This window comes from Phocoena phocoena, chromosome 13 (assembly GCF_963924675.1).
Source record: "Phocoena phocoena chromosome 13, mPhoPho1.1, whole genome shotgun sequence".
In the NCBI taxonomy this organism is placed as follows: domain Eukaryota; kingdom Metazoa; phylum Chordata; class Mammalia; order Artiodactyla; family Phocoenidae; genus Phocoena; species Phocoena phocoena.
Genome location: NC_089231.1, coordinates 72,826,969 through 72,852,992, shown reverse-complemented (window position 1 = coordinate 72,852,992; position 26,024 = coordinate 72,826,969). Strand labels below are relative to the sequence as shown.

At 52.4% G+C, this 26,024-nt stretch overlaps 1 protein-coding gene across 1 annotated transcript; it reads left to right on the top strand.

Annotated features, from left to right (window-relative positions):
* Positions 1–781: 781 nt before the first annotated feature.
* On the top strand, positions 782–24,326 carry FOXN4 (forkhead box N4). The gene is made up of 9 exons (XM_065890130.1): positions 782–867; positions 14,819–14,964; positions 17,942–18,066; positions 18,160–18,273; positions 18,581–18,708; positions 19,340–19,436; positions 20,335–20,542; positions 22,393–22,785; positions 24,067–24,326. The coding sequence occupies exons 1-9, from the start codon at positions 782–784 to the stop codon at positions 24,324–24,326; spliced, it is 1,557 nt and encodes a 518-aa protein (XP_065746202.1).
* The last annotated feature ends 1,698 nt before the right edge of the window (positions 24,327–26,024 follow it).

Here is a 26,024-nt window from a genome sequence, read left to right as displayed (position 1 = left end):
GGGGAGACCCGGGGCAGGGGCAGCGGGGGTCTGCCTCTCTTTGCCCCCCTTTTCTCCTTTCCAGGGGTCCTTGATGACTTTGGGGGCGGATCTGAGAGTCTAGTGGGTTTCTGTGTTCGTTTCAGCCTCAGAGTTTGAGAAACTTAGGGAAGATTTCTTTTAAAGGTTAAGTTTGTGTGCAGCGGGGGCTGAGGAGGTGGAGTGGGGAGTTGTATTGGGTTTCCAGCAAGGGCATGTGGCATTTTTGAAGGCATTTCCAGGGCGGGAGCCCTGCGGAGATTATTCCCTTTGCAAGTGGGAATTTGGCTCCCCCAGAGAAACATACATGACACATCAAACTGTCCTTTTTTGTTTATTTTTTCCAAAGTGGTCAAGCCGAGCCGTGGTTGAAAATACTAGGCTTGGAAGGGAATCAGGTTTTTCTGATTCCTATTTCGCAAGTCTACATTATCCAAGACTTGACATTTGGATTCTAGAGCCTTCCTCTGCCCTTCCCCCATTAATTTGAAAGAACCTGGAATTTCATTCTATTCTCTTCATTTGCTTCTAAAACCCTGTAGAATTGCCCCGGGAAAGTGACCTGTGACACCCAGGAATCCTCTAGTACTTTTTTTTCATTTATCTTTATTGGAGTACAATTGCGTTACAATTTTTTTTTAAAGTGTTCTATTAGTTGTTTGAGCTCCATCCTTCTGAATTGTGGGAAAACTATGAGTTTTCTGCCCTGTCCACATCGTTGCTGATGGGAGCTTTGTTTTCTGCTTGTCTTTTCCCCAAGGAGATGATAGAAAGTGACATCTCATCCATGATGTCAGGAATTATTCGAAACTCAGGGCAAAATCACCACCCCTCTCCACAGGAATACAGGTGAGGGCTTCAACAATAACAAATGATATCTTTTTGAATTGTTTAAAGTGTTTATGTGCTGGTTATGGTTTCTGAAATTGACCAAGAACTATGGTTACATTAAATTCTGTGATTTTGCAGGAGAGCTAGAAGATTTTGGTTTCGAAGGTGGTCTCTCAGGGTGTGTGACTTGTGGCGTGGGGCAATGGGACCACTGAAAGCCTGCAGTTTTTTGTCCCCTCCTGGGTGAGAGGCTGGGCAACTGGGTAGATGTTAAGAGGACAATAGCAGTTATTGCTTCTCCTCCAGTGGTCTTAACAGGGCTCCAGGAAATGCCCCCCAAGAAAGGAGAAAGGGCTTGTCCAAGGTCACCAGCAAAGGGAGGGAGGAGGAGAAAAAGGAAGTATCCCAGCCTCTCTCCCTTGAGCCACTGAAGGGCTGCCCTGGTTCCCAGTGCCCCACCCACAAGGCAAGTACCGTGTCCATGGGTAGAGGGGGCACAGCCCAGATTGTGGAGTGGGGACAGGACAGGGGCTGGCCTGGGAAGAGCAGGCTGTCACGTCAGCTCAGCCCTGTTTCCCCAGCGGCTGTCTGACCTCCCGGAGCCATTGCAACTCACCAGCGGTGCCTTTGGCGAAGACCGAAGCCCCCAATTAGCAGGCGGCTGCTTCCCGAGGGCTGTGAGCCTGAAGGCTGCCTTCTGAGGCCCGAATGAGGCCACACATTCAAACAAATATTTGCTGAGAGACTGCTGTGGGCGGGGCTGGGACCCCAGATGTGGGCCAGGCACACAGCAGTGTGTGGGCACCTACTGTATGCCCAGCTTGGGAGGCTGCTCAGATGAGCCCCCATTGTACAGGTGAGGAAACTGAGGCTCAGAAAAGTGAAATGGTTGTCCCAAGGTCGCACAACCAAAGACCTATGGGCTTCTTTTCTGCACTGAAAGGGTTTAAATTATGGCAAGTGGGCTGGGGACAGCCTAAGGGTTAGGAGCTTGGCTCTGGAGTCGGTTAGAATCCCAGCTTCTCTGGTTGTGTGGACCTCTGAGACTCAGTTTCCTCATCCATGAAATGGGGACAGAAATAGTACCCACTGCATAGACTTGTTAGAAAGATTAAATAACAATTTTAACTCTATCACTTGCCAACTATATGATCTTGGAAAAATCCTGGGGGTCCAGCTGTTCCTTTCCACATGGATTCAGGGCTGTTTTCTTATGTTAAACAGCATAAACAGAAGGCAGAATAACAAAATAACAACAACAACAATAATAATAGCTGGTGGTTTCTTAACCCTTTAGTACCTGCCTGCCCTGTGCCACAACCACCCTATGAGGGTAGCACTCTTGTGCCCATTTGGCAGATGAGGAAACCAAGGCTCAGCCAGATTAAGTGACCTAACAAGATGATGCAGGTAGTTATGGGGACAGTGGGAACTCGAACCCTAGGCTGTCCCACCCAGAGGGTACCATGACCACCACCCCCATGCCCCACTGGTGAAGAGCGCATGGGGTTGGAACAGAGCAAGTTTCTCCACCACCTCACAGCTGTGTGACCCTGGACAAGTCACTGCCCCTCTCTGTGCCTCAGTTTCTTCATCTGGGAAATGGAGCAATGAAAGAGCCCAATTTGTGGGTCACTGGGAGGATCCTGTGCTTCCATCTAGAAATGGTGTTCAGCCAGGCCTGGGGTAGAGTGCTTTCTCATGGAGGGGAGATTTTATGATTATACAGAGACTCCCCCACCCCTTCCAACCACTCCCATTTTTCTCCCTGAATAATAGCCCAGGAGAAGTTTATGGGCTTCTCATTCCCCCTCCCACATCTCCAGAGAATGACTCTGAGGACCACTCAGGCTGCTAGTGCAGCCTGGTTCCAGCCCCCTTGCAGCCCTCCATGCAGCTGCCTGCCCCTCCATCCCCAGGGGCTGAGTTTGGCCGTTAAGTCTCAATGGCTGTGTGCAGGGAGGGTGGGGGGCGTAGCAGCTGGAGGCAGCTGCCCTGTCCCCAGGGAGCTGTGGAGAGTCAGTGGCCCGGCCTAGACAGCAAATGGGCAGCAGCATCCCGGCTGCCTGGGGCTGTGGATCTCCTGAGCAATGGCTATAACAACAGCTCGTGCTCAACGTGGGTTAGCTGCTTTCCCCTTGGCTCAAAACTAGGAGGGAATCCACTCTTAAGAGCACTAGGAAATAATGAGAGTTATTAAGCACTTACTGTGTGCTAACTCCTTATTTTAGAGGTCAGATCTAACAACCTCCTTTTACAGATTGGAAAACTGAGGCCCAGAGCTGCAAAAGGAGGCAGGCTGCTAGCTCCTTGGAACTTCAGCTTCTCCCAGGGCCGTGCGGCTCAGTGGTTATCATTACAGAGCCTTGTGCTGGGTGTTTATTCCCCAAACCCTCCGTCCCTCCTCTAAAAAAGAAGGTGACTTTGGGCAAAACTCTTTCCCTCTCTGGACAGTGGTTTTCTCATCAGTGAACCACAGTGCCAGGCACACAGTAGATACTTTATAAATATGCATCGGATGGAGAGATGGATGGATAAATAACACATGAGAAATAGCACATCCACGGAAACTCAGGGAAGTTTCACTCTCAAGTGATGACAAAGTCCTGTCCTGTGGACCAGGGCAGGCGGACACCACCTGCCTTTCCTCTTAAGCCTCCTACTGCATTGAGTGTGGGGGATGGTTTACCCCCATTCCAGAGTGGCTCCACCCATAGGTTGTAATCTCCTTGGGTGAGGGGCTCCATATGGCAGGAGCAGTGACCATCTGAGCATCTTTACAACCCTGCACCCTTCAGGGTGTTCGGGGTGGCCAGAATAGCTCCTTAGCCCACCCTCGGACAAGGAAAGAGAGGTAGCCTTCGTGGGGTGCAGTCCTCCTTTGGGGTCTTGTGTTTCCACCCCTAGAAACATGCACACAGCATGCCCACGCACACCAAGTCCTGAGCCAAGTTCTAAAAATGAAAGAGTCTCTTTTCCAAATTCCTAATCAAATCATGTCACATTACGCTCACTCTTGGCCCAGTTGGGAATTTCTAAGCTTGCTAAAATGGCATTAGATTTTCTTTTTCCTGTAAACGGTTAGGAAAGATATTACAAATGATATGTTCGCTAAATAAACAGCTCCATGAAATGTTTAATCCCTTTTGTGTAAAGGTTGGATTGTAAACAAGAACAGTTGCTAACGATGTAACAATTTCTTACCACATCTCCAGAAGGCAGGTAAAACCTCCTGGTTATAATCATAGCGGACGTGCCTCTCTGTACCGCAGGGATGCTGATCTGACACCCCACTCCCGCAGAGACAATATTTTCTTGGCAAACCCCTCCTAGTAGCCATGAAAGGTCAGAGGAAAAAAGAAAGAAATGTGGTTTGAGTACCTGCCTGGTGCCCTTTCTTACAGGTTATCTGATCTTATCCTCACAATTTCCCTTTGTGGTGGGAATTCTTATTCCATTTTACAGATGGGAAAACTGAGGCACAGAGATGTGAAGTGACTTGCCCAAGGTCACACAGCTACAAAGGGGTTGAGATAGGACTCGAACCCCAAACAGGTGTTCCTTCCACTGCACAATTGCTGTCTCAACTCTGAGAATTCCCAAGATAGGAAATAAAGGGTTAAATGTGGGCTCTGCCCTGAGAAGGCAGGAGTAGACAAGAGAGTTAAAATTAATGAGTGATCTCAGGAATCTATGCCATGGGTAGATACTAATGGCACTAGTCATTCCCGTGGATGGAAACACTGGGAGATGTTGGACTGGTCTGGGAGGGCTTCCTGGGGGAGGTGGTGTCTAAGCTGGGCAGGCAATGGATAGAGATTGGGGAACACAAGATGTGTTGGAGCTGAACTGGGCTGGACTGCAGGGGGATCCCTCTTCCCTTTCCTACTCCAGCACGTATGGAATAAATGCCCACAGGGTGCCTGGCCCTTTGGTGGGTGCTGAACAAAATAGAGAGCCTCTCCATCCTTGCCCTCCTAGAGTGGAAAGACTAGAAACATATATAAATGAATATACCTCATGGCAAAATGCTAAATGTTCTGCAGACACAACACAGGAAAGACCACCAGGGGTGGGGGTGACCAGGGAGGACCTCTCAGAGGAGGGAAATTTTAGGCTATGGCCAGAAACATGAGAAAGAGCCAGCTGTGAATGAGTGCATGGAACAGCATTCCGGACAGAGGGAACAGTATTGTGCAAAGAGAACATAGAATGTTTGGGGAACTGAAAGATGGACAGGTTTGCTAGAGGAAAGGGGAGAAGGAAGGAAATGGCCAAGGACCAGATCATGGCAAGGAGCTCGACTCTTACTACCCCAGTGGATTTTAAGGACAGTGACAAGTTCTAGTTCTAATGTCCCTTTTGAAAGGTTGCTTTGAATTCTGGGTATGAAATCCATCCATTCCACAAACACTTGCCTAGCACTCGAGCCACATACTGTACCACGTCCTGCAGTGATTTACCTACCCTGAACCAGGAAGCAGGCCAGGCCCTTTTATCACCTCTATTCTACACCTGAGAAAACTGAGGTTCGAAGGCATTGAGTGACTTGCACAAGGACCCCCATTAGGAGTGGAGCCAGGACTGGAATCCAGGCCCCCCTGGGCTCACCCCATCCAGTGCCCTACTCTCCTGGCTCATCTTCCATCCCTCCATGGGATTAGCTAACACGGCTGATTAGTTAAGGATATTGTTAATTAATGTTATCAGCTTGGTCCCCTGGCCAGTGCAGAATGGCAGCCATGGACTCCAGTTGTATCTCACTTTGCCCAAGGCTACCACAGAGTCCCCTGACCAGTGGCCCCGTCACCGTGGAGGCACCTTGCAGCCTGATCCTTCTAAAAATAACGTGATAATGGTTTGCCCTTCCTGCTTACGTCTTGATTTGTTTCAGCCATACTGGCAGAACATCGAGTGAAGAGGCTCCAGGGTGGGTGGTTTAAATCCCAGCTCCTTTGCTGACATGCTGTGTGGCTGAGGGGTATCCCTTCCTCTCTCTGGGCCTCAGCCATCCCATCTATGAAATGGGCATGACAAATAGCCATCCCACAGGCCGTCAGGAGACGAGGGAGATGCAGACCTAAGAGGGCTGGCAGGAAGGTGGGCATGCCATGGGGCAGACTCCCCCTTCTTTGAATCCCTAGGTCAATTAGAAAGTTCTCTCCTTGGAGAGAGGGAACTTTGTCTGTCTGACAGGGCCTGGCAGGTAGGAGTTCAGGAAAAATTTGTGGAATGAAGCTGGTGCTTCCTGAGTGTCGGGTACTCTGCACGTTGACCTCCCCATGGAGCCCACTTTACGCTGAATCCATACTCTTCGGAGGATGTTGACACTAATCTGAACCACTAGCACGCAATACACATTGATGGGCTGGGCGCCCTACCTGAACTATCTCAGTCAGTCCTTACAGCCACCAATGAGATGTGTACAGGCGTTAGCACTCCCATTTTACAGGTGAGCAAACTGAGGCTCAGAGAAGCAGATGACTGCAGACAAATCTCACAACTACTAAGTGACTGAGTGGGATTCAAAGCCAGGCCTGGTGGACCCAAGAGCCTACACTCCTAACCAACTACACTGAAATGCTGCAAAAAGAGAAACACGGGAGCCAGGGCCCAGGCTTTCTAGCTGAGATGGGCTCAGAATGTAGCATTACGGAGGGCAGGCCTGGGCCTTCTGATAAGCCCAGAACCTTTAGAGCAAAACTCATTACAGGAAACACAGGTAAAGTGATAAGCATGGAGGAAGCACTTGAGAAATGGCAGCCCCATTATTGCACTTACAAGAAGGGGTTATTACTCTGATGTCGATTTTCCCGGGGTACCACCTGGCTCCTAACCAGGGTCTGCCACCTCGCAGACACTCCATGCTGCAACCCCCTCAGAGTGGGACTGTACCCTTCAGCATCTCACTTCCCGGCAGAGGTGGGCTGCCCACCTCTACAGTCTTCCACCCCACGTGGCCCTGCAGGTGGTGTGTCCCAGTGGCCGCCCCATGGAGATGGAAGGAGTTCAACCCCCTTGTGTTCCAGATGGGGAAACTGAGGCCTGGGGAGGGTCAGGCTGGAGGTGCTGAGGCCAGTACCTGGGGCCACTGCCAAGAGGCTGCTGGCCTCACCTTTCCTATCTGTGAAAGGGGATGGTGATGCCATCTAGGGGGTGTGTGTGTGTGTGTGTGTGTGTGTGTGTGTGTGTGTGTGTGTGTGTGTGTGTGTGTGTGTTTTAATAAGGAGAAGATGGATGTGGCCGAGCTTTGAAGTGCCTCCTATATGGGCGGGGAGCTGCGAGTGAACCCTTTTATTCAGAAGGGGACTCTGGAGTGCTACCTAGGTCTTTTTCTTTTCTTTTTGCCCCCAAAGCTTTCTATTCACTAATGAGGAAACCCTGCTGGTGACAAATCCACTTGGTTTGAGAAGGTTGCATGGCCAGGGGTCCCCTTTGGAACCCTTGAGGTAATAGTTTAACCTGCTTTTTCAGGTTAAACTGAAATCAGATGCTTCATCTGATATGATGCTTAAATGAACTCTTAATGTGTTCTCAACAGCCCCCTTAGGGTAGGTGCTATTATTATTATTATTCCCATTTTATATGCAGGGAAACTGAGGCCCAGGGCAGGTGATGGTCATACAGCCAGGAAGAGGTCAGGCCCGGGCCCACCTGTCTTGGGGTTCACACCCGCTCCTAACCTTGGGGTGCTACTCTGCCTTCCTAGAGCCCTAGGACCAGTGGGACCCTGAGGGAACTTCTACTCTGCCAGTAATGCTTTATAGATGGTGAAACTGAGGCCTGGAGAGGGAAAGGGGCTGCCCAAGATGTTAGAACTTTGGAAATGCAACCAGGGATTTAGCTGCAGACTGCTCCCCTGAGTTACAGGGTCTTTGTATCAAAAGGAACCTTGGAGGTTGCTTAAGGCTCATCCTTCATCCAACAGGGGCCTGACAGGCCATCCCTTGGCTCCTACTTGCATGCTCCCAGGATGGAGAGCTCACTACTTCATAAGCTGCCTTATATGCAGCTCCAGTTTTTACAGAGCCCTTCCCCATAACTTCCTCACTGGTGGGTGGGTGGGGTGGAGGACCCTTTTATGCCCACATCTAATAAAACTCAAACTTCCAGGAAATCAGCTCCTTAAGTGTCCAAATCCAAATCAAATGTCCAGTTGTCTTAAGGCAAGGTAGAAACACCACACATTGTTCCATCAAGAGTGAAGAATGTTCCAGAAGGCTGCCGCCTAGTAGGATGCCTGGCGATGATGGGAATGTTCCACATTTGCACAGTCCACTATGGAAGCCATTGGCCACGTATGGGCACCAAGCACTCAAAATGTGACTGGCGTGACGAAGACACTGCATCTATCATTTTATTTAATTTTAGTGAGTTTAAATTTAAATAACCACCTGTGGCTCCCTGTGAGGCAGCGCAGTGCCTGGATTTTCTAGAACTCACAGAGCACATTTCTTCAACTGTTCCTTGTAGGGCAGGGAGAGAGGACGGTGGGGCTGTAATCAACCCAGGCTCTGGCTGGGGGACCCTAGACAGGCCTGTTTCTCCTGGGCCTCAGGGTCCCTACCTGGCAAATGGGAAGGTAGTAATGGTAACATACCTCCCTGATCAGGCTCTTGTGAGGATGACGTGAGATCAGTCACTTCCATTAGGGACAAGGTGCACCCCAGGGGCTCACTCACCCCAACCTGTGTCCACAGGCTGTAATAAGATTCAATTTTATTTAACTATAAAATTAAATAAAATTACACTGAGTCTTTCACCCCCGCCTGGGCCCTGGGGGCAGTGGGGGTGGGACATCTAGACAGCTGGATCTGTTTGCTCACATGTCCAATCTTTGAGTAATTATTAAGCACCCACTGTATGCCCGGCCCTGTGATGGGCTCTGGGTGTATGGCTCCTGCCAGGGTACAAGGGTCCTGCTTTAGCATCAGCACCCAGCAGCGAACTTGGCCCCTGTCCCGGCCTCCTCTTTGCCAGACCTGGGGCCCCCCAAGATCTGGGAGTGCAGCCCCTGTCCTCCCTGGGGACATCAGCCAGGTTCAGAAGGTGGAGGCGTGTGGCCCACTAAGGGGCTCCCTGGAGCTCAGAGAAATGGGGGCTCGAGTGAGGGGATGATGACAGGTCCAGAGAAGGAGAAAGGAAGGCATCCTTTGTGAAAGAAGAAGAAGATACGCAGGCACAATGGAGGGTGCTGGAGGAGGTGGGAACATTTGGTACCCTGGGGCCCAGGGCCCGTCACACACTACACCCGTGTCAGAGCATGGGGTCACCTGAGCTGACAGAAGGGTGTGGCAGGGGCCATAGCTCCCCAGCACTGGGCGTGTGGGAATTACCTGGGCGCGGGAGCATGGGTTAACTGCTTTCATCCCCTGAAAGCCTGGCTCAGTGTCTTTAAATAGTGCCGACACTGGGCACACAGGAATGATGGGTGAATGAGTGTGTGGGACGGAGACGGGTCTGCAAGAGATCTGGGGACCCTGGATGCCGCATCAGAGGGAGATGGAACAGGAGAAGAGGATGGACATTTACTAAGAGCCTCTTGTGAGTGCTTTGCCTCTGTCATTGTTACCCCACTCTGCAGAGGAGGAAACCGAGGCTCAGGAAGGTTTGGAAGCAGGTCTGATGTCACCAGGCAGGACAAGTGGGGCCAGGACTTCATCACAGGGCACCACTGACACAATGACAGAGAGACAGAGAGACATACACAGAGACAAACACAGAGATACCAGCAAGGAAAGAGTGGGAGAGAGTCAGAACAGAGGGACGGGGGTGAGATAGGAGCGGGGGCGCAGTGGGGAGAGCAGAGGGAGCAGATGGAAGGAGCTGTGTCTCTGAAGTTTCATAGTTTCGTTCTCCTTGTAGCTTCCTCTGGAGGTGACCCTGGGTGGGGAGGCATCAGCGACATGGTGACCTGGGGCTGGCTCTCCTCCTCACCCAGAGATGCAGAGAGTGAGTAGGACAGGTCTTGGGAGATCCCAGGGCGATGGGGCTAGGTTTGCCTCTTCCTTTGCATTGCAAATATCCCATCATTTTCCAGCAGATGAGAAACCCACTCAGGAGACTGACACAGGGTGTCTCTGTCTCTGTCTCTGTCTCTGTCTCTCTCTCTCTCTCTCACACACACACACACACACACACACACACTCCAGGGAATAATCCCAAACCCTCGCAGATGACAGGATGGTTCACAAGCCACTTGGCCTCCACACCAGCAAGCCAGTCCCAGGCAGGGTATAAGATATTACAGCTCGTATTATCATTTGTGCCCATTTTATAGGTGGGAAAACTGAGGCTAGGGATTAAGTGCCTTTCCAAGGGCTATGGCTCAGAAGCCATGGTGGCTCCTGAACCAAGAAGTCTTTCTCTTGTCACAACTGCCAAGGATCCCGTGGTTTATGCCACTTAAAATGAAGTGCTAGGAGAGCGCAGGAATGGGGCACATGGGGACACCTTGAATGAGGGGATTCTAGGCATTGGTAAGGGAGAGGTTTGGGGGACCTTTACATGCCACCGTGGAGAGGGGGCTTTGTGCCTCTTTGCAAGGGCAGAGGAGGGTGGGAGAGGAGACAGAGATGGTCAAGGCCCCGGGCCCGGCAGTGGGTATGGGACACTCCCATTTAGGCCCTAGAGCATCACCTCCTGGTTCCTGTGACACACAGTGAAGAGGTTGGATGCCAGGTGAGCCTAGGGGTCAGCAGGACATAAGCCAGGCTCCGGGGCATCCACAGCCATCTCAGGAGACCAGCAGGGCCAGCTGGGCCATGTGCCACACACATGGAAGCAGGCATTCTGGCCTGAACTGGAGGGGGGACCAGACCACCCTGGGATGCCTGAGGCAGCAGGGGAACAGGACCTGGCTGCCCACCCCCAGAATGAGCAGCAAACCCCCAAGAAGGGAGAACGGGGGCCAGGCCTGTGCCAAAAGTTGAACACACACTGGCTCATCTGATCCCTGCAACAACCCAGGGAGATGTGGTCTGTTCCTCTCCCATTTTCCAGATGAGAAAATGGAGGCTCAGGGGCCAGAAATAACTTGTTTGAGGTCTCACAGACTGGGGTGGGGGGGTCATAAGGACTTGAACCCAGATCCATCCAACCAGAGCCTGAGCTGTGCCGAAGCCCCTGCCACACCCCCTCAGGGCTGTCCTCCCCCCAGAGCTTAGGGAGGCACTAAAACACAGCTTCCCAGGCCCCACAGCCCCAGGGTGGGATTCCAGGGTCTGGGATGGCCCTTGGACTCTGCATTTGAACCAGCCCCTGGGTGACGGTCATTCACACAGCGCCAGCTGAGAGCCCAGGACTCAGGGTGGGGTATCTGCCTGAGAGGATATCAGGTTCTCTGCCTGTGGTGCTGCAGGTACAGCCCAAGATGTCAGCAGATAGACCCGAATTCGAGTCCTGGTCACAATTTTGCTTTCACCAGTCTGGCCTCAGTTTCCCCATCTGTAAAGTGGGGCTGTCTGTTCCCCATCCCTGTCCTGAGGCTGTCTCAAGGACTCAAGGGGGCAGAGGTGCTAATGTGACAGTTTGAATGTGACAGTCACTGTCAAGCAGTTCTCTGGGTTGGTGGTCTGGGGTCAGCCTGTTTCAACTGGCCAAGCAGGCATTTAAGTAGTGCCACTATGTCCTGGGCTACAGGGTGATGGGGGCGCTCAGGGCCAGCTCTCAGCGAGCCAAGGGGCAGGATGTGGGCAGAGGGATGGCAAGGCAGGACTCACTGGCCCAGGGAGCAGTCAGGATGCAGAGGGGGTCCCTGAGCTTGGGGTCTGGGTGGCAAAGACTTCCTGGAGGAGAAGGTATTCCTGGGCTAGGAAAGGCCACATGGGGAGCCAGGAGCCCCTGCCCTGGTCGTTTCCTGGAGTATGACATTGGAAACAAACTGTCTCCTTTCTCTCGGCCTCAGTTTCCCCATGGGTAAAATGAGGGGTGGGGTCAGGTGATGTCTGAGGAGACTGGCATTAAGAGGCCAGAAGACAGTTCGAAGGGAGCCTCCAGGGATAGGCACAGTTTGGGTGGGGGAGGAAGAGCCAAAAGGGCTTTCCTAGCATGGGGGTGGGGCCATGGGGTGCTGGGGCTGCTGCTATGAGGGAAGGGGAGGCCCAACAGGGCTTACAAACAGCAGGAAAAAAAGAAAAGAACGATCAGAAGAGCACCATTAACTCAGCCCCTACCACACGTGCAGCTGTGTGCTACGCAGTTACATTATGTGATTCTCACTCTGGGGGAAATAAGCTCAGAGCATTTGTGAGCTCGGGACCTCAGTTTCTCCATCTGTAAAATGGGCACACCATGCAGCCCAGCATCTGGCATACAAGAAGTGCTCAGTAAGTGGAAGCCACTAGTGGTAACAGCAGCAGGGTCAGGTCTGTGTGACCCCAGAGTCCAAAGCTTTGATGTATTTCCAGTCCCCTGAGGACTTGGCTAATATTATCATTAACATTAATATTGATATTAATGACAGCAAAGTCAGACATGGTTCCAAGTCTTTTCATGCAACTATATGTTTAATCCTCAGCATACCCTATGTGATGGGAACTATTATTTTAGCCCCACTTTACAGATCAAAAAGTGAGGCTCTGTGGTCATCCATTTACAATGCTTGGTGTCAGTTTATCTCTTGTAAAAATAAAATACAGTGTGTGTGTGTGAAAAAAAAAAAGTGATATGAGAGAAAAGAAAAAAAGAGGATATAAGGTCTTTCTAAGGTTACCCAATTAACACTGTCTCTCAGTCTTTGTATTAATAGTCCACCTATTTCCTTGTGCATTAAACTTATAGTTATTTATAAATTCTTTTTTTTCTTTTTTTTTTTTTTTTTTTCGGTACGCGGGCCTCTCACTGTTGTGGCCTCTCCCGCTGCGGAGCACAGGCTCCGGACGCACAGGCTCAGCGGCCATGGCTCACGGGTCCAGCCGCTCCGCGGCATGTGGGATCTTCCCGGACCGGGGCACGAACCTGTGTCCCCTGCATCGGCAGGCGGACTCTCAACCACTGCGCCACCAGGGAAGCCCTATAAATTCTTAATAATTGTTTTTGTGTAGTTCACAGCTTTCACAATCATTAGTTATTGTGGCATATTACTTTTGTAGTAATAAATATACATTATTTAAAAAAAACAAAAACTGAGGCTCAGAGAGGTTAAGTCAGTGGCCCAAGGGCACACAGGTAAGTGAAGTTCAGGATTAGAGCCTAGAGTCCAAGCTCTTAACCAACACATAATCTAACAGATTCGCCCTGCCGCCAGAGATCCTGCTCCGTGGCGATGCCCAGGAACCTGGTGTGTTTACAAGTCCCCCACCATTCAGGGGGCTCTGATGGGCCCCCCTCTTGAGAAACCTGCCACCAGGGCCTCATTTCCACTCCTCCCTGAGGCCCCAGCGCCAGGTAGAGCAGCAAGGGCACTGGGGAGCCACAGCAGGTTACTGAGCGGGAGTGGAGCTCGTACCACCAGATGCTGGGAGGTCGGCTGGCCGTGGGGTGAGGAGGGGCCTGGGTGGGGGCTGGCCAGGCTCCCCCGACAGCGACAGCGGGCGGCACGTCAAGCCCTGCCCCTCAGCCTCACCCCATGGTCTCCACGGGCCTGACGGGACAGATGGCATCGCCCAGGCCTGGCCTGTGGCTGTCACTTGTCCAGATGAGTTATGAGTGGGTCAAATGGGCGGCAGCCGGGGGGGCTGTAAAAACAATTGCAGGGAGACCCCAGTACAATGGGAGCCACGTGCCAAGGGGGCAACAGTCGTTTGTCACACAATGGGCCGCCAGGGGACAGCAGCCGGGCCAACTGCTGCTACGGACACGGACCAGCCGAGTTTTCAAATCGTTTCCAGGCCCTGTTTTCCTACGAGGCAGCCAATCACCGGGGCAGCCGGGTGGTCACCTGATGCCAGCTTGGTGGGCTGAGGGCCCAGGCCCGGCTACAACCGAGCAGCGGGTGCCATGGCAACGCTAATTGTGGCCCTAAAACACAAGGAAAGAGAGAGCAGGAGAGATGGGAAGGAGGGGGGAAGAGAGACAGAGTGAGGGAAGGAGAGAGAACACAGGCTTGAGGCAGCCACGCAGATGGCAGGAGGGGGTGGAGGCTGATGCCCCAGCTGGGTCCACGGTCACGTGCATGAGAAAACCACAGGCTGCATCCCTCTCTCTCTCTCTCTCTGAGGCCCCAGGACACCTAGTTTTGAAACCTGGAGTTTAGAATTTGGACGATGGGCCTCTGGGCAACAGACCAGAAGGCGCCTGGCCTGCGGGGCCGTGGGTGTGGCGTGGGCTCCTGGCCGGTTTGCAGTTATAACACGGGCAGGATGCTGCCGAGAGGCCCAGGACCCTGGATCTGTGGGGCAAGCATGACTTCAAGGGCACCGGGGAGCCATGGTTACCCCAAATTGGGGTACCTGCCTGCTGCCCTCGATGGGCAGACTTTTTCTTTCCATAGAAAGCTATGCTTTTGCTTGTGAATCAGTTGAGGGTTGGTGGGTGTGGGTCCTCACTGGAACCTCCAGGGGCTGCCTGGGGTCACGGTGAAGAGTTCACGCTGGGCTCCCAGCCCCACCCCTTCCTGTTCCGTGTGGCCTTGGGCAAGTGACTCAGTGCCCTGAGCCTCAGTTTCCCCATCTGTGAAATGAGAATAATTATAGCACCTGCCTCATCAGGTGGCTCGGGTGTTCCGTGGGTTAATACCTGTGAAGGACGTGATTCAGTACCTGGCACATAGTAAGTGCTCAACAGACATCAGTGCTTATTACTTGGGGGTAGGGACTGAGTAAGACGTGTTAAGTGAATAAAGGAAGGGAAGATTTGAGGGTGTGCGATCTGGCTGCCAAAGGGGGATATCTGGGAGTGGGCAGATTGGAGGATTAGGGTGGCTTGGGGGAGGTAAGAGGCTAAAGGGGGTGATTCCAGAGGTAGGCGAGCCCCCCAAGAGCTGGCCTGAGCTCCCCGCCCCTGCCCGAGCTCCTGCCCCTCCCCGCAGGCTCCTGGCCGCCACCAGCGACGATGACCTTCCCGGGGACCTGCAATCACTGTCGTGGCTCACGGCCGTGGACGTGCCGAGGCTGCAGCAGGTGACGAGTGGCCGTGTGGACCTGGGTGGCCCCAGTGCGCCACACGCGCACCCAGGTAGGCGCGGGGGCGGGGTGGGGTGGCGGGGGAGGGGCGATGCCCAGCACTGCCATCCACCACTGTGTGGCCGTGGCCAGGTCACCCTCTCTCTCTCTGGGCCTCTGTTTCTTCCTCTGTAAAATGGGACTAACTCTACCTTCCCCGGGGGGATGTGGTTTGTTCATAGGCTCATCACTGTGTACCAGGTGCTGTGTGAGCTAAGTTTTCAGCAACAAATAAAGACAGACCTTCCCTTACCCCTGTACATCTTGAACACCTAGAGCAGTCAGCAAACGACGGTCTCCGGAACCAAATGCAGCCTGTGGCCTGTGGCCTTTGTGTTAAGAATGCTTTTACCTTTTTCAAGGGTTATTAAAAAACAAAGAAGACAGGTCACGTGGCTGGCAAAACCTAAAGTATTTGCTGTCTGACGCTTTACAAAAGTTTATTTCATTTACCTCTAAAAAGTAAAGTAGTACTTTGAGAGGGGGAGGAGAGATAAATTAGGAGTTTGGGATTAACATATACACACTATCATTGATTATATATAAAATAAACAACAAGGACCTACTGTATAGCACAGGGAGCTATACTCAATATTTTGTATAACCTATAAGGGAAAAGAATATGAAAAAGGACATATATATATATGAATCGCTTTGCTGTACACCCGAAAGTAACACAACGTTGTAAATTAACTAGGCTGCATTTTTTTTTTTTTTTGGTTGCACCGGGTCTTCGTGGTGGCAGGCGGGCTACTTAGTTGTGGCCTGTGAGCTCTTAGTTGCGGCATGCATGTGGGATCTAGTTCCCTGACCAGGGATCGAACATGGGCCCCCCGCATTGGGAGCGCAGAGTCTTATCCACTGGGCCACCAGGGAAGTCCCTACGCTGCAATTTTTAAAAAATGATTATAAAAAAAAATTTTTTTTTTAAGTACCTCGACTTCTTCCAAGAAAGTGCTGAGCTCAGGACCTGGCACACAGTAGGTGCTCAGTAAATGGCAGCTAGTTGCAGTCAAAGCAAGTGGATTAAATGTTTAGAGACACAGAAAGTGTCAAAGAAAAACAGTCAACAAAAACAATCACTGCAGTGCATGCACTAGGCAGCCTTCCTTCCCCTAGACGGGGACAAACACTGGGTTTGCTTCTGTCCTCTTACAAGTGGTTCTCAAGTTCCTATATTTTATAAAGCTATAGTCTTAAAATAAAACACAGATGCTACAAGCAGGAATATATTGTTCTCACAGACTTCTGTATTTCTCTGCTAAAATTAATGGAGTCAGATTTTTAGATAAGTGTAATTTTCTCTCCAGCAGACCAAGTTGTTACATCTGAATTGAATGCCTGTCAGTGATCAAAAGAAACTCAAAAAATGGACCAGAGAGAGGCTTTTGGTATTTAAAAATAAATATATCGTGGTAATTTTCAGCCAGAAAAAAAATATCACCACAGTACATTAAAAGTACCCATAGTTGAAAAATTAATGCCGAGGAGTCAGTCTTTCTTTCTTTCTTCCTTTCCTTCCTTCCTTCCTTCCTCTGTGCTGCGTGTGGCATGTGGGAATCTTAGTTCCCCGACCAGGGATCGAACCCACTCCCCCTGCAGTGGAGGCACAGTCCTAACCACTGGACTGCCAGGGAAGTCCCCAGGAGTATGTCTCTCATTGGACAAATTGTTCTTGGCCAAGTAGCAGGGGTCAGCAAACTTTCTATAAAGGGCCAGTAAATATTTTAGACCCTGTAACCCAGATGGTCTCTGTTGAAACTTTCCAACTTTGTCACTGATGTGCAAAACCAGCCATACACAATATGTAAGTGAGTGGGTGTAGTGTGCCAATAAAACTTTATATAAAAAAACATGCTGTGGGGCTTCCCTGGTGGCGCAGTGGTTAAGAAGCCACCTGCCAATGCAAGGGACACTGGTTTGAGCCCTGGTCCAGGAAGATCCCACATGCCGCAGAGCAACTAAGCCCATGCGCCACAACTACTGAGCCTGTGCTCTAGAGCCCATGAGCCACAACTACTGAGCCTGCGTGCCACAACTACTGAAGTCCGTGTGCCTAGAGCCCATGCTCCGCAACAAGAGAAGCCACCACAATGAGAAGCCCGTGCACCACAACGAAGAGTAGTCCCCGCTCGCCACAGCTAGAGAAAGCCCATGCGCAGCAACGAAGACCCAACACAGCCAGAAATAAGTAAATTAATTTAAAAAAAGATGCTGTGGGCCAATTTGGCCTAGTGGCCAATAGTTTGTCAATCCCTGATCTAGAACCCCAAGGGACAGCTGTGTGACCTTGGGGGGGTGCCTTCCCCTCTGAACCTCCTTCCTCATCTGCAATGAAAAGATAATAAAACTGCCCTCATAGGGTGTTGTGAGGATTCAATGCAGAAAGTACCTTGCACACAGTAGATGTTCCGTAGATGTAAACTGTGAAATAAAAAAGCCCCTTCCATCACTGCACACCTCCTGCGTGCCTGTCACTATGCCAGGTGTTTGGAGCACTGAGTCACATAAAATGAGGTCCTGGCTCTCAGGGAGCTAAGGATCTGGTCAGACAGAAGGACAAGGCAGACAGACCAAAGCACAAAAGATGAGCCCGGGTGGCAGCCAGAACTGAGGAGAGCTGAAGGCCCCAAGGCAGGATCACCTTGTACATCAGCTTTGCTGGATTGGGGGTGGCTACCTAAAGTCAGGCCGGTGCAGTGAGAATCTGTGATAGATGCAATGTCTGTCACAGGCCCAGCACAGGAGAAGGGGGTACATCTGCTATCCCTGAGCTAATGCTTGGCAGAAGAGCAGATAGGGGCCCGCAGCTGGTAGGAACACACTCTCCACCCCCATACCCAGAGAAGTAATTTGTCAAGTACCTACTATACGCCGGGCCCCAAGGGTGGGGGATGGCTCCATTCTCTGGAGGTGCCCAGGGACTGGGCTGTCCCTGCCCGCAGCCACCATTCCCCCAGCCTGGGCATCTCTGTGCTTCCTTTATCCAGGTGCCTTGGCCAGGGCAGCTGACCTGCACGTGGGAGCAGTCCCAGGTGCCCTGCTCCATGGCCCAGCTGGCATGGCCCCCCAAGGCATGCTGGGTCTGGGTCACCTGACCAACCATGGAGCCAGCGTAAGTGCCACCACAGGGGTCAGGGAGGGAGGGGGGTGTCCGACAGGGCTGGAGTCCTCCTTGACCCCCTGTCTCCTTCTCTCCTGGCCCCAGCAAATGAACCAGTTCCCTGTGGGGGGCCAGTCCGCATCCAGCCTGCAGGACCCGCCACAGCTGTACTCTCCCACCTCCCAACCACAGTTCCCGCTACCCCCGGGCGTCCAGCAGGTACCGGGGGCTTGGAGGGGCCCTGGACTCAGAGGCAGACACTCCTCACTTGGACTGGCGAGGGACTGTTCTGAGCCTCAGTTTACCTACCTGGAACATGAGAATAACATGCTTCACCATATCATGGGGTTGTTCATTCGGCTCCCCTGAAAACCCTGCGGTGGGCGGAGACAAGATGGTCTGCTGGGGTTGTAAACCCTGCATCTGGCTCTCTGAGATGGGGTGGGGCGGGGTCATCGTGAGTGACTGATGCTCTCTCTCACCGTCTCTTTCTCTGCCACTCTTCCCCGTCCCCACCCGTGGGAAGTGCGCTCCTGTGGGCCTGTATGGTTCCCCGTTTGGGGCACGGCCTCCCTACCCCCAGCCCCGCATGGCTGTGCATTCATCTCAGGAACTGCACCCCAAACACTACCCCAAGCCCATCTATTCATACAGGTGAGGTCCAGGGGGGCTGGGACTGTGGGGACCTCAGGGAGGAGAGGGGTGAGGGCTGCCTTGAGGGCACCTCAGACAGCTGGGTGTGGTGGCCCAGGCTTCCAAGGGGGAGGTTTCGGGGAGTGGGGAACCCCCAGGTGGGACCCGTTCGTAGGAAGGACCGTCATGTGGTCAGTCAACCCCCAGGGTTGAGAACCCACCCCAGACACAGAGCCCAGCACTCCACTCTGTCACTCACAAGCTATGTGGTCTTGGGGAAGTGGCTTGGCCTCTCTGAGCTTCAGTTCCCTCTGATGTAAAAAGTCATCAAATAATAGTATTCCGTACCTCACAAGATTTTGGGGAGGGGGGTAAGCAGCCTAGTGAAAGTCTAAAGGCCCATTAGTTATGGGAAATGGATAGAAAGGAGGAAGAAAAGACAAGGTCTCTCAAATCGGTACCAATGGCTGAGCTCAGGGTCAAGGTCAGCGGGTGGGAAAGACACAGGGCCAGGAAAAGGTCTCAAGAGCTAACACTATGTGTAGGGGCTGGTACCAGTAGGATTAAGCAGGGCCAGCTTCCTGGCAGAGGAGGCTTAGGCTGTCAGCCTGAGATGACTTCATGCCTGGCCTGCCCCACATTTTGCCTCCAGCTGTCTGATCGCCATGGCCCTGAAGAACAGCAAGACAGGTAGCCTGCCTGTGAGCGAGATCTACAGCTTCATGAAGGAGCACTTCCCCTACTTCAAGGTGAGGGGCCCAGCCAGGGTAGGGATGTTGGAGTAGCTCTGGCCTCTCCCTGGCACTGCCAGAACCCAGGATTGGCCCCGGGCCAAACGGGACCACCCTTTTAGTCCCCTAGTTATGTCCATAGACACCTGCAATGTGCACTCACACAGACATGGACCAAGAAATCCAGAAAGAGAAGGGGGCATTTGAGCTGGGCTCTGACGGATGAAGAGGAGTTCACCAGGTATCCCAAGGGGCAAAGGGTAGAGGGCCAACCTAGTTATTCAGCGCAGATTCAGTAAAACATAATGATGCTAAACACAGACTTGGTGAGAACCTTTGCCTCTCTGAGCCTCAGTTTCACCCTCCATGCCTCAGTTTCCCCCTCTGTAAGATGGGGAGAATGATACCCAGCTGGCAAGGTTAGTAAGGATCTGCATGTAAAGGCACTGGCAGCTCCTGACACCTGGTTGACCATTAGTAAGAGAGAGACAGAGAATAAAATGAATAGGGTATGAGGTGCATTGCAATAGCTGGTTACCTAACAATAAAGTATGAGCATTTATAAAAATGATCAGCATTTAATGCACTCGACCAGTTATCCACATATTAGCATCATCTTGCTTGCTTCCTGAGTGGGAGAGAAAGAGCGGGAGATCTGGCAGCCCTGGGCCTTGTCCTCATGTCTTAACCACTGCCCAGAGCTAAAGTGCAGCTGACCCATGTACAATCAGGGCATGGACCCTCCCGTTTGCCACTTTGCCCCCCTGCTCTCTCGTCTTCCCGACTCGAGGTTCAGCATTGGATACTGACATCGTCCCCCTGCCCCTCCAGCCCTGAGTCTGAGATCCCCGAGGAGAGAGAGGGTTCAGAGGGGCGTCCCTGCAGGGGTCTCCCACGGGCCCACTTCTCCCCACAGACGGCTCCCGACGGCTGGAAGAACTCAGTGCGACACAACCTGTCCCTGAACAAGTGCTTTGAGAAGGTGGAGAATAAGATGAGTGGCTCCTCGCGGAAGGGCTGCCTGTGGGCCTTGAACCTGGCCCGCATCGACAAGATGGAGGAGGAGATGCACAAGTGGAAGAGGAAGGACCTGGCCGCCATCCACCGGAGCATGGCCAACCCCGGTGAGGCCCGGGTGCCCCACCTCAGACACACACCCACACACACACATCCCCACCCGGCATCCTGCCCATCCCACAATGAGCCCAGTCACCATGCCGGGGACATGGGCGCCTGGTGACCGTCCCCCCTCCCCTCCCCTGAATACACATCTCCTCTCCATCCCTACGTGGTGGCTGGTCCATTGAAGGGTCTGGTCAGAAACGTGAAAAGCTGTAGAATCTCGCTAACAGCCCCAGTTTCTCCCACAGACATTGTCGAACGAAACACCCATGGGAAAGCACGGCTTCCTTACCTTTCTTACCACATCAGTACAGACTCCCAAAGTAACAAAACAATAACACCCAGTGTGGGCTAGGATGTGGAGAAATCAGCAACATCATGTACAGTTGCTGGGAACGTAAGCTGTGAAACTTTTCCGGGGCCAAGTAATGTAGCGAAAGCTTGCAAACTTGGTCCTCCAATTTGGTCCACTTATTCTACTCATCAAAGATTTGATCAAAAGGTTTACGAACAAAGTTATCCATCATGAAGTGATTTCTGATAGTAAAAAATTGAAAGCAATCTAGACATCCTGCAATAGGGGATTATTTAAATAGATGTAATGTTATACCGTGCAAGTATTAGAGATAAAAATATTTTGGGAATATAAAGAAATGCTCCCAATACAATAAGTGAAAAGAGGCAGGTTATGAAACAATATACACAGCATGGTCACATTCTAAAATGTGTATCCACACCCATTTGTGTGTGTGTGTGTACGTATATATACATACACACACACATGTATATATCTACAGACATACATGTATACACACGCACACACGGACTGGAAGAAATATACCAAAATCTTTACCGTGAATGGAGAGACCACTGATAATTTTTATATTCTTCACGTTTCTCTATTTTCCAAACCTTCTACCCTGTTCGTGAATTACTTTTAGATTAGAAAAAAAAATATTGTACCCGCTTTTTTTTTTTTTTACTTAAGAGATGGAAGCTGGGGACATACAAGTGACATATGAATGGAAAGAGTGACATGGGAGGCTAATGCCACCCAGCCTTAGGAATATTTGGCCTGGCCCTGTGAATGTCATCGTGTTTGAGGTTTGAGTATCAAAGGGGATGGGAGTCTAGCTCAGAGATGAACAATTCAGTAAGATGGGGAGAAAGGCCATAGCAGGATCCAGTAGGCCCTCAGCTGAGAGCTCCGGGGTCTGGTTCGAGATCCAGGGCCCATCCTGACACATATTTGGGGTGACAGCTAGGGCAGGCCACTTCACCTTCTAAATTCCAAGTGTCCTCGTTTCTAAAATGGGTGCAACCCAAATAGATCCTGGGACCCTGTGTTGTAGTCAACGAGATACAAGCCAACAACCAAAAATAATTCAAGAGTAATTTGCGTCTTGTTCTATCCAAGAGCATTAAGGAGGATCCAAGTTTCAATCCACAGCAACGCTTCATGTCTCTTTAGCAGCAGGGAGTGGCTAGGACCCCTTGTATGTTAATAAATTTTGTCCCAATCTCGTGGGATTTGTAATCTCTGCCTCACCTCCCTCTCGTGGGCTGTGATGAGGTTTAAGTGAAGTCCTAGAGTTACGAGATTGTCCCCGCGGAAGGAGCCCATGTTATCTGAGACTCCTCTCACTTCTCGGAGTCCCTATGTAATCTGTGATTTCATTCCACTTTCACAACCCTGTGCACCGTGTGTGCTGCCATCTCACAGATGAAGAGGCTGAGGCCTAGAGAGTCCAGGAGGCTTGCTAAAATCACTGGGATTTGAATCCAGGCCTGGGCTGGGGCCCAGAAACTGTAGGGTGGCTTCTGATGAGTGACCTCTCCCACTTGCCTGCAGAGGAGCTGGACAAGCTGATCTCGGACAGGCCAGAAAGCTGCCGACGCCCTGACAAGCCAGGGGAGCCTGAGGCCCCCGTGCTGACCCATGCCACCACGGTGGCCATGGCCCACAGCTGCCTGGCCGTCTCCCAGCTCCCACCCCAGCCACTGATGACCCTGTCCCTGCAGTCGGTTCCCCTGCACCACCAGGTCCAGCCCCAGGCACATCTCACCCCAGACTCTCCTGCCCCGGCCCAGACCCCACCCCTGCATGCCCTGCCGGACCTGAGCCCCAGCCCCCTCCCCCAGCCCACCATGGGAAGGGCATCTGTGGACTTCATCAACATCAGCACCGACATGAACACCGAGGTGGACGCCCTGGACCCCAGCATCATGGACTTCGCTCTGCAGGGTGAGGCTGGAGGAAGCGGGGGAGGGGAACAGAGGGGGGAGGGGCAGCCCGAAAGGTCAGGGAGGGCAAGGGAAAGGAGGGCGGTCTGCATTTACCCCACAGCGCGTCCCTTCAGAAAACACTTCCCGGGCTTCCCTGGTGGCGCAGTGGTTGAGAGTCCGCCTGCTGATGCAGGGGACACGGGTTCGTGCCCCGGTCCAGGAAGATCCCACATGCCGCGGAGCGGCTGGGCCCGTGAGCCATGGCCGCTGAGCCTGCGCGTCCGGAGCCTGTGCTCCGCAACGGGAGAGGCCACAACAATGAGAGGCCCGCGTACCGCAAAAAAAAAAAAAAAAAAAAAAAAAAAGAAAACACTTCCCAACCACCTAATCCTAGCAAATTACAGCAAGCATTTAGTCAGCACTTGCGGTATACCAGGCCTTGTGCCAAGCACTTCAGAGGCATCATCCAGCAACAGTCCTGGGAGGCCACTGCCATTTCATATTCCCATCCTGCCGATGAGGAAACTGAGGCCAAGAGAAGTGAAGTCACTGGCCCGAGGTCGCCCAGCTAGTAAGTGGCAGAGCTGGGATTTCAACCTGGGCCTCTCTGACCCCAAACTTTCACCCGGTAACTGCTTCAACCTGCATGTACCAACCTCGTGCCAGGTCACACTCTGACCCACATGGTCATCCTCAATACAGGGGGAACGAGTGAATGAATGAGCAAGGGGAGTTCAGGCTTCAGTGAAGGCTCATAAGTCATCCATTCGCTAACACCGGTGCGCCTACTGTGTGCCAGCCAACGGCCGAGAAATCCTCTGCCCTCAAGGAGTTGCGTGTCTAGTGAGGGAACTGGACAAGGTATCAGGTTAGTTAGTTAGCAAGTTAGTCAGTTATAGCTGTGAAATGGGTATGTTTGAACTGCCCTGCTTCTCCACCTGGGTTATCATGCAGTTAAAACGTGCTGGGAAAATCATGGTTTTGTCCCCTGGCTTTGATCACCATGGGACCACTTAACGAGGGCCGAGCGTTTCCCACTCATCGCCTAGTTCCAGCCTCTCAATCCTAGGCGGTGGGTTCTCTGATCATCTCATTCCCTCCCGAGGAGTCCAAGGCTCTGAGATGGTAGTGACGTTCCCAAGGACGCCCAGTGGAGAGGGAAGGGCCGGGAACGCTGGCTCCTCCATGCTGTCCTGCGACGCGTGCCTTTAAACTAAACACCACACGTGGTCTCTGCCTCAGCCCTAAGACGGCCTTCAAACTCGGGTCCGTTTGACATGAATGCTCTTGTCTTTGAAAGGGAACCTCTGGGAGGAGATCAAGGACGAGGGCTTCAGCCTGGACACACTGGGCGCCTTCGGAGACTCCCCACTGGGCTGTGAGCTGGGGGCCTCGGGCCTGACCCCCGTCTCCGGCGGCAGTGACCAGTCCTTCCCAGACCTGCAGGTGACCGGTCTCTACAGCACCTACTCGACCCCGGACAGTGCGGCCACGCCAGCCGTCACCTCCTCCTCTCAGTACCTGGGAGCCCCGGGGAACAAGCCTATAGCCCTGCTTTGAGCCCACGACCTCGCCTGCCCCAGAACTTGGGCCCAGGAAGGATGCTCACCGAGCCGGGTGTTCCTGCAAGAAAGGCCCCTCACCCTCCCACAGGCCTCTGAACAGTCGCTGGGGCTGCTGGCCGACAGGGCAGTAGCTGCTCTCCTCCCTGACCTCCACGGGAAGTTTCTGGGGCCTCCCCAAGTCAGGAGGACAGAGGAGAGCGGACAAGCATCCCCGCCTCCCCCACTCTTGATGCTTCTCCGAGGCTTGAGATGCGAGGCCTAGCCGAGCTGAGAACAAGGTCTCTCTAGACTGCTTCCCCAGTCTGGCTCCCAAACATCCTGCAGCCCGCTTTGGGACGCATTGGTGTGCCATGCAAACACCCCAGGGGGAAGGCCTTTAATTTATTATTCTCCTAGGATGAAACACCTGCCTTAGCCTCCGGCGGACAGGCCCTGAGGCTGGGAGCGGGGCTGGCAGACCGTACAACTTCCCTTGGACTGGAGCAACTTGAACTCTGAACCAGGCACCTGCCCCGCTGGCCTCCAGGCCCTCTTCTCCCTTAGTCCGTTAGGGTTTCACAGAGCGAATCCCTGGGCCATGCCGGGCACTGTGACCCTGCGAACATTTATTTATATTTATTGGAGCACGTCCAGGCCACTTCTTCAAACTCAGCCCGTGGCCCCTGGCACAAGACTCTATGGTCCCTCCCTGCAGCCCAGCGATCCTAACTCCTAAATTACCCGCGCACCACGTCTCCAACTGGCTCTTAAGCTCTTTGCAGTCTTGGGCTGCTTTTTAGAACAAGCAAGCACTTTTGATACTGTGAAACATCCTATTTTTTAAAATTAGAGACCAGATATTTTTCTAACCGTTCAGTCATGATTCGAATCTCTTGCCACGTGTACCTAAAAAGAGAGACACCCTAGTTTTGAGCGCTGGGGGCTTCAAGTCAGGATGGGAATGGGAGGAATGGCAGGGGGCTTTCTGTACTGGAATTGAAGACACCCCTGATGGAAGGAAAGTAAACTGTGAACCAGGTAAAACTTGACCCACGTAGCGAGTGGGGCTGTCGAAGCCACAATGCAGAGTATTTATGGGCACTTTTTGGCCTGTCTCACTGCCCCGTGACCTTTTTTATGTTTCTTCCCCCCTCCCCCCACTTGTTGCCAGTTACTGACTTTCCAAGTGGCAGGTTCTGCAGACAGTCGGGTTAGAGGGGACCCAGGTGAGTGGGCTGGGACCAGAGGAGGTAACCAGGGATCGGCCTGCAGCAGCAGCTTATACCACTGTCCTGACCAACTGGATGTTGGGTTCCTACATCTGGGAGTTCCTGAACCCTAGAGCCAGAATTTTCTGATTCATCCACAGCCACCTGGGAGCCTTGGTGTTCAGGCCTGTCTCAAAGGACCATCTCTAACTTCTTCCTAATTCTGGAACTTTCCACCAAGCATCACCATCGTTACACACAGCTCAGTGCTGCCCGTCTGACTGGCACTGCTCAGCTGCTTTGTGTGACGTGACCCGCCCCCCGCCGATAAGATGTCTGAGTCATTAAGGAAGACGCGTGTTCGGGTGATGCCAGGACTGTGTACCATTGTGGTGGAGAACCGTCTTCTATCAATAAAGGCTGAACGCAGCTCTGTGGCTTGGGTGGGTGGGTGGGTGGGTGGGGTTGACGGGGGAGGGAGGGGTAAAGGACAACAGCACCCCTCG

Excerpts from the sequence above, each read along its gene's own strand:
- FOXN4 (XM_065890130.1), top strand. The coding sequence starts at position 782 with ATGATAGAAAGTGACATCTCATCCATGATGTCAGGAATTATTCGAAAC. Across the intron at positions 14,965-17,941 it reads TGCGCCACACGCGCACCCAG|GTGCCTTGGCCAGGGCAGCT; the intron begins GTAGGCGCGGGG and ends TCCTTTATCCAG. Across the intron at positions 18,709-19,339 it reads AAGCCCATCTATTCATACAG|CTGTCTGATCGCCATGGCCC; the intron begins GTGAGGTCCAGG and ends TTTTGCCTCCAG.